The 8,629-nt window shown below is 45.2% G+C and overlaps 1 protein-coding gene across 1 annotated transcript in view; it reads left to right on the top strand.

Annotated features, from left to right (window-relative positions):
• The first annotated feature begins 6,530 nt into the window (after positions 1 to 6,530).
• The window catches only part of LOC104471771 (urea transporter 2-like), a 10,967-nt gene continuing 8,868 nt past the window's right edge, over positions 6,531 to 8,629 (top strand). Inside the window, exon 1 of the mRNA XM_010087252.1 lies at positions 6,531 to 6,696. Within this exon, the coding sequence (XP_010085554.1) occupies positions 6,531 to 6,696 (166 nt within the window). The remainder of the gene's footprint in view (positions 6,697 to 8,629) is intronic.

Below are 8,629 nucleotides of genomic sequence, written 5' to 3'. Positions count from 1 at the left end.
TTTTCCTTTCCTTATTTTTACTTTTACTGGTCTATTTCTTAAATCCATTCCTAAAACAAGCAAACCTTTTTTATTTCCATTTGCAAAGGATTTAAAAAAAAAAAAAAAAAAAAAAAAGAGTGAGAGAGAGAGACACAGACACACAAAGCCAAAAAGAAACAGAGAATCCAAGTGGAGAGGTATGTGTTATTGGACAAGTGTTTAATTTATGGAACTTGGCCGGCAGAACAAGAGTTTGAATTGTACTTCAATAAGTGGAGCTCTTAGAATAAATGTGGCTTGTAAAGTTGTTTTACAGTCTGCTTTGCCGAGCAGCCAACACCTCATGGAAACCTTTGAAAAACATTCTGTTTAGAAGCGACGGTTTTTATATTTCATATTTTCTCTATTTGTTTTCCCCTCTGGTTTTCTAACTGAAACCATATGGAGAAAAAGAGGATTTTTGTGTCTTAAAATATCTACCTGGTCTGACTACTTTTATTATTAAAAAAACAGTTAGCATTTTAAAAATTCTTCCTGGATTAGGCACGTGGTTCAAACATTAACGTGTCCTTGTTTGATACCCCAGTCAGCTACAGATTTCCCGAACGACCTTGGGATAGTCACTTAGCTGAGATTCATCACCCCTCTCCTTACGTATATGTGGTGCAGCTGTGTGCATCCAAGATGTCTGTCTTTCCCATTATAGCCAGCAAACGCAACAGAGCTTAGGACATGATTCATCTCTGTAGGATGGGAGAGGATGAATCATGCTCTAGATCCATATATTGACCAGCTCTTCACTGGAAGTCAAGGCAACCTGCTCAGATATAGATACTTACATTGGAGATAGCCACAGTTTGCCACATGAGCCCCATCGTGGCTTCTCTGTGCAACTAAAGGGATGAGACAGACCCCTCGGGAAGGAAATCCATCCTATCCCAAGAAAGATGTCTGACCACTTGGGTGAACTGCCTGGAGATTATATCGATCAGCCTATGTTGACCACAGAGAGCGCCGAACCTCTAAGCCTTTAAATGACTAAAGAGAGTCAAGAGGAATCCCTTCCTGCAAACATCATTTGGGTAAGGAAGGTGAATCCTCCTTCTACACGGTTACACACACATGCACATATGTACAATCCATATACAAATGGTATCAGCACAGCTTCTACCCAAGACACTAGGACAATCCACTAAACAAACTGTGTGTCTCCATTTGGCAGATTGGGAGATCCTGCTGCAACAGAGGGAAAAGAAGAAGTGATAAAGAGAAGTATCGCCTTGGAGGAAAGAAAAGTATTGCATTACCTACTACAGAGACTGGGAAAGGAAGACAGACTCCAAGAGCACATCGCAAAAGCCAAGTATCTAAATAAGGATGTAAGAGTCACATTTAGCCCCATAAGTTAAACTATCCTGATTAGTAACTATTGTGTGGAAGTTGTGTTTGTACAGATGTGACACGGCTGCTTTGGAACGTGGCTTCATTTAATGCCTGTGACAGGAAACAAGTTTACTTGAGCATTTTTTTTCCTTTTGTTTTTTTTTTTTTTTTTTTTACTTTAAAGGTCTGAGGTGAAGTGTTTCATACCTGCTCTCTGCACTTGTGTTGCATTCAACCTCAGTGACTGTTCTGCAATGCCCTGCTTTGTTCATTTGTTTTCAGTGTCACAGGTTAATCCTCAGTAGAGTTTTGCTTGGTAAAGTCACCATCACTCAGCCAAGCACTCTGTCACCACCCCAAAATTTAGCCCTCTAGCTGTTGGCTGTATTTCTTTTCTATTTCTTTATGGTTTCTTATGAGAGCAACGTGCATTTATAAACTGTTTCTTTCCATGGAACTTGTGAGATCACATCTCTTGAAGTCAATGCTTTTCTGATCACCTCTATGCTTAGCAAGAGGAGAGAGCAATTGCCCAGGCTTGGATTCAGTTGTCTTGGCTTAAGGCTTAAACTCCCTACACAAACAGCAGCCTTGTGGAAAACCTGGCTCAAGTGTTATGCATCACCCACCTCTCTTGTGAAGTTCTTTGGTTTTTTTTTCATGGGGCCATCACATCACTGCAGTCTGTGTGATGGTGCCGCACTGTGAACATTTTCTCTAGCAGCGCAAGCCAAAGAGAAACCCAGTTCTTACTCTGGAAAGCTTAAAAATACAAGACTCTGTGCCATCAGTGTCCTGTACCTCAAAAGCATGCTCCAACAGCTGTTTGACTGGGAACAACCAAGCGCAGGGAGGTGTAGAAATGAGCCCTAACCACCAGGCATCACCCTGCAGTCTGATAAATGTTCAGAAGAAGCAGGACAGCTCGTTACCACACTGAGGAATCAGTGTTTGCTGACAAAAAGCCCTCTTCTCAAGGAATTCCCCATCAGCCCTAGGTGTGCCATAAGTGAATCAGGCTCTCATTAGCCCTAATTAGCTAATTGTTCAAATGATTTCTCTATTATTCACGGAGCCTGTAGCACTGAGCACAAGCCTATCGACTGATAGGTGCTTGCTGCAAATAAATTGTGTTTTCCCAGGGTGATGCTCGTGCAGGGGTCACTGTGCCCATCACAGCCCTCCAAGATCTTCTCTAGCTGTTGAGCCCCTTGAGCTCCGCTGCTGTAAAGCCCCCCAGTCCACCACTGGGGCACCATAGAGAATTTCAGCATCCCCATATCTCTTTTTTTTTTTTTGCACTACTCCTTTCCCAAAAAAAATTGTAATTTTTTTTCCTCCAGTCGTGGCCCAGGTTGCCTTACCATCTGAGTGTGCTCCCTTCCAAGTAGGGATTTTGTTGCCTTCTGATCTACAGGGAGACGCAAGCAGGAATCATAAGAAGAGACTGTAATTTTTTTTTCTTAGCTCCAGAGCTTTGATGCCCTTCTTGATGCAGATTACAGCCCTGTTACAGATGGCTCAGTGATTTAAAGCACTAGCCTGGGACTCCAGATCCCACTTCCATAAACTTCAAGGTTGACCTTGGCAAAATCTCTTAGGCTGGAATTTTTCTTGCCTGAAAATAGCCCTTTAAAAACTCAGCATCCAGGCTCCCTCTGCAGCTGGTGGAAAGGGAGAGACAGCCTTTTTTTCACATCTTGGATAGGTATGTAAGAAAAGGGACATGAATCACTCTCTGGAGATACTACCCTCTCTCCATATTGACTGCAAAGGGCTCTCACTTGACTATTTTGCATTTAACCCCTAACGGTTAAATTATGTGAGCAAGGACAAGAATTTTAAAAATATACAGGTCCACATCTCAATTTCAGAGGGAATTGAGCAGTGCAGTCTTGTAAATACAGGCTTTAGAAGCTCTGCGGTGATGTTTCTGCTTTGTAAAACCCAACAGTAATTTTTCCCAGTGAGGTTTAAAACAAGCCTGAGATTTTCAGGTGCTATGAAGACATAGACATAACCACTCAGCTTTTATTCTCCCTGCTGGTTACAGCTGCAGTCAGTTGCTGGTGGTGGATATTGTTCACAGCAAAGGGGCTACTAACCTTTTTTTTACTGATGCACCCCTGAGACCTCAGGATCCTAAAAGATGCTCCAGGCTCCTTTATGTGGATCCACTGCAGCTGTCTGAGCCCCGGTCAACTCTCAAAACTCTTTGGAGAAGTCTTCCAGATGGAACATGGGCAAATAAACAGAACAGGCAACATTGAATATCTCTAAAATATCTTACTGAGTATGCTAAAAATAAATATTAAGCTCTGGATGGAAATCAACCTCTATGACAGCCAGGTGTTAGCCTGGCATTGCTCTGGAGTCTCTTCTCTTTTTGTGCTGTTGACCTCAGACCCCGTGTCACTCCAAAAAAACATTGGGTATTTGACTGGAGCACCCAGGTTGAGCTGTCAAACAGAAGAACAGGAGCTTTCAAAGGGCAGTTCTGAGCCAAGATGAGTTGACTTCCATCCAAAGGTGCGCAAAACTACACTGACAACGAGGAAACCCAGGGCAACGACCCATCTTACACAGCCAGGTATTTATGGGATCAATTCAGGCACAAATATCTTGTTTTCCAGTAGGACCTGGCCTCTTCCTACCCCAGAGGGATGCAAATTCACTATATCTGACCGTAGCAAATTCCCTCAGCCTAGAGGACACAGAGGAGTACAAAAGGGGACTCCTGCTCGAGGCTCCCTACATCAATATCCTCCTGGCTAGCCACAAGGAACTAGTCAAAAATGACAGTCATCAAGGTGGCGTGGTCATGGCCCCAAGCCACTTGGGGTTCAAACAGCCTTTGGATGACTCTTAGGCATCTGGTATAATTTTTAGGCTACCCAGCACGGGGTCAGGAGTTGGACTTGATGAGCCTCATGGATCCCTTCCAACTCTGGATATTCTATGATATTCTATGATAACTGAAACCACAGACTGGACTCATCTTCTGGCCAGAATCAGATCACAGAGAGCAAAAAAGAAGGGGTGGGACAGGGAGGCTTGGGGGTGTCTGCTCTTTGTACAATCACATTTGTTGCTTTAGACCTTCTATAACCCTCCTCCTCCTTAGGATCAAGCAGACTGAGTGCTGGTTTAGTTTTTGCAGTTACACTTAACAACATCGCTTGCCCGTACACCCAGCCCCAGGCTGATGCTCCTCTACGAAGATCATCACAAAGACTCTTGCTGCGGTAGGGACGAGCTGCCGGCAGAGAGAGCCAAAGCACTTGACAACAAGCTCCACGCACAATGCATTTGCAGGGCTGCACTTAGCGCTGTGCTGACAGAGGTGAAGGGAAAAAAAACATCCTGTGATGCTTGCTCAAGGACCTTCTTATTAGGGTATTCAGAGCCACTGATATTTTTACCATCTGTCTGTCAGTGCTCCTTTCCACAAAAACAGCCTTCCCTCCAGCCAGGAACCCCTTCCCAGCCTGTCCTCCTGCTGCTACAGGGTTTAATACTGACAGCAGGCTGACTGAGCTACCAAAAAACAGGCTGCTACCAGAAGGTGGTGCCCATATTCCACAAAACATGGAGAGATCACCACAACACAGTCCACTTCTGGACAACACCTAGAAACCCAGTCACACTTCTCCAAAATAAACAGAGCAAAACCACTGACCAGCCAATGCCAGACTCCCTGAGAAAGCAAGGTGGCATTTTTTGCACATGTAAGCTGCAAATGCAGCTCACTAAGGCATGGTGCAATGTATTTTCTCTTAAGGGTTTATATCTTAATGGACTTTTTAATGAACAGAGCCCTGCAACTGTAATAAGGAGTTTATTAAAATCCACAATCCTGCCTAGATATTCACCTGTTCTCTAAAGAGCACGCAACCTTGAACCAAGGTGCTGATCTTTGTCTAAAGCCACACGTGGATGCTGATTTCTGTGCAATACTTTGATGCTACCCCAGTTTGCTCTTGCCAGTCTGTCAAAGGCAGATGTGGAATGAGGAGCATGGAAAGGCTGTAGATTTACTGTGATATATGAACACACCAGCTCAAAACATCAAAAGGGATACAGGCTGGCCTGTCCTCCAGTATTTTCTTCTCTCCTGCTGTCTGCTGCCATTCTGGCAATTTGCATTGCTTCCCTCCAGCTCGCTGATAGCCAAACATAGAATCATAGAACGGTTTGGGTTGGAAGGGATGTTAAAGAGCATCGAGTTCCCACCCCCTGCCATGGGCAGGGACACCTCCCACCAGCCCAGGTTGCTCAAAGCCTCATCCAGCCTGGCCTTGAACCCCTCCAGGAATGGGGCATCCACAGCTTCTCTGGGCAACCTGGGCCACTGCCTCACCATCCTCACAGGGAAAAATATCTTCCTAATATCTCATCTAAATCTCCCCTCTTTCAGACAAAAACCATTCCCCCTTGTCTTATCCCTCTACCCCCTGATCAATACGTAAAGGGTGAGTGTCAGGAGGATGGAGCCAGGCTCTTCTCTGTGACATCCAGTGATAGGACAAGGGGCAATGGGTTCAAGCTGGAACATAGGAGGTTCCGCTTGAGTATGAGGAAAAACTTCTTTACAGTGAGGGTGACAGAGCACTGGAACAGGCTGCCCAGACAGGGTGTGGAGTCTCCTTCTCTGGAGACATTCAAAGCCTGCCTGGATGCATTCCTGTGTGATCTGATCTAGGTGTCCTGCTCCGGCAGGGGGATTGGACTGGATGATCTTTCGAGGTCCCTTCCAATCTCTAACATTCTGTGATTCTGTGATTCTGTGATTCTGTGACCAAGAGTTCCTCCCCATCTCTCCTGCAGCCCCCTTTCAGCGCTGGAAGGTGCTGGAAGGTCTCCCTGGAGCCTTCTCTTCTCCAGGCTGAACAACCCCAACTGTCTGAGCCTGTCCTCATATGGGAGGTGCTCCAGCCTCTGACCATCTCTGTGGCCTCCTCTGGACTTGCTCCAGCAGGTCCATGTCCTTCCTGGGCTGACGACCCCAGAGCTGGATGCATTCTCCATTAAACACCCCATCTTTGAAAAAGGATATCAACACGGGGCTCTAAAGTACAGCAGAAGTTGCCAGAGTACAACCCAAAAGTTTTTCTAACACATGAGCTTTGTGATTTACAGTTCCTTCTTCTCATCGCTCAAGAGAGATGGAGCTGGGAGACATCTTTGTGTCCGAACATCCCAGTGAGAAGCAGTTTTATGTGGAGCAGAAGACAAGAGCCCAGGACCTTCTGGGGACAACTGGGAATCAGATCCACCAATTTTTCGGGTATCTCACAGGAGAAATGAAAGAATTTGGAGAGTGGATGAAAAGTAAGCAGAAGGGATATGTCTGGGGCTCTCTGGCTAGGAAGAGCAAGCTGGGAACATCTATATTGCCAACTTCCAGTGCTGGGGCATGAGACGAAGGGTCATTTCACCCTCTGAGGCAGAGCAGAGGCAGCATGGTCTGAGCTCACTGCGAATTTCTGGCCTTTTAACCCAAATAATTTTATTCTCAGGGAGGGGATCTCACCACACACTCTTGCTGTTATCAGGGCTGCAGGCATAATTCAGCCCAGGCAAAAGATGTCTTTGACACTCAATCAGTTATATGTCATTAGCATCATGTTCACTTACAGCGGTGCCCAGAATCACACACCAGGGCTGGGGATTTAGTCTTGTTTGTAAGTGCTTTGGATCTTGCTTGTAAGTGCTTTGGATCAGCGACCGTCTCCTCATCTGCGTGTGGGCTGACAAAGGGGGTCTTGACTCCTGATGGTGTGGGCAACGGCTCTTGTATTACCAGCCTTGGGGGAGCAATAAGCACTGTGGCTGCTACGTTGCTATAAAATACAAAGTGAGTACTGATCTCGAAGGTTTACTGTCCAGGAAGGAACAATACATGAGCAGATGGTGCGCATTACCCAGAATTATTAGGGATTTGGGGCTTTGAGAGGCCATGTAAGACTGTGGGTCCTGTGTCAAGGCTAGGTTCGTTAGCAGTACAACTCCAAAATAAGAAATAAGAGACAGCCATGTACAGCCAAGCTGTGCAGTGGCTATTCGTGGTGGAGGACATGGCCTGAGATGCCTCCAGGCAGGGAGCTCAGCAGGCTGGCAGTGTGGTCCCCAGCACCAGGGGATCATCTCCTCCTACTTTCTCTTTGCTCTAGTCGCCCATGCTTGGTAGACTTTTCTTACTCCATGGGAGGTTTCCCTGCCCATGGCAGGGGAGGTTGGAACTAGATGATCTCTAAGGTCCCGTCCAACCTAAACCATTCAATAATTCCGTGATTCTATATGTCCTGCAAAGCTTTGGCCACTGCCCACTGGTTGTACCTGAACACCTGTAGTTAATACTTGTGTTGAAAACCAAAAGCATTGCTGATATCTTTCCTAGCTCTACACCAAATAATAGTAATAATTATTCCAGAAAAGCCTGATTACTTTTCTCTAAGGAACTCATTCCTCCCTGGTTGTAACTGCCTGGCTCCCCAACAATGTACAGCCTGAGGGATGCTTGGGAAGCCATCCCTCAACTTGCACTCCAGCCTCTTGCAAGGGGTCTCCCAGATATGCCGAAGAGATGCAGAGTGGTACTCAGCCCTTCAGAAATCCTCTATTTAAGCTACTCTCATCAGAAAGCAAAACTTGAGCTTTGACTTTAAATGGAACACACTGAGGCAGTGGGGGAGAGGGGAATTTTAAGGAATAAGTCATTGCCCAGATTCAGAATGTAGTCTGGCACTTTACGGTGTGTCTAATTAACAATCTAAACTAATTGGATTAATTTTTATATATTTAAGAAGACGAAAGCTGCAAGTACATATTGCCTGAACATATTGTACAAGTAAGCAGCCCCTCTTTCTCATTTTTTCTCTCTATGTTCTGAGTCCCTAAAACAGCAAAGGTGTTTCTTTTTCCTATTTCGCAATCCACGTACAAATTAGTTTCAGTCTTTGCCTAAGTCCCTCATCTGAATTATACACCAAGAAGGGACTATCTCCTCATTAAATTTATAGCAGAATCTCAAGCAATCTACCACACAAGAAAGACTATCCTTTGACCACCACAAATAAACCACTTTTTTATGAATCCCTCCATGAACTTTATAGCAGTGCCTAGTCCATCCCTATCAGGTTTTCGTGTGCCAGATGCAAAATATGCTCAGACAGCAATAAATCAGAGACTGGTTTTACAGTCCTGTTGATACATTGCCTCTGTTCTGTGGACAGAAAGCAACTGTAGAGATGAGTGTGCTTTG

This window comes from Pterocles gutturalis, unplaced genomic scaffold (assembly GCF_000699245.1).
Source record: "Pterocles gutturalis isolate BGI_N339 unplaced genomic scaffold, ASM69924v1 scaffold151, whole genome shotgun sequence".
NCBI lineage: Eukaryota > Metazoa > Chordata > Aves > Pterocliformes > Pteroclidae > Pterocles > Pterocles gutturalis.
The sequence above is the reverse complement of the archived record's forward strand: the minus strand, read 5'-3'. Positions and strand labels throughout refer to the sequence as shown.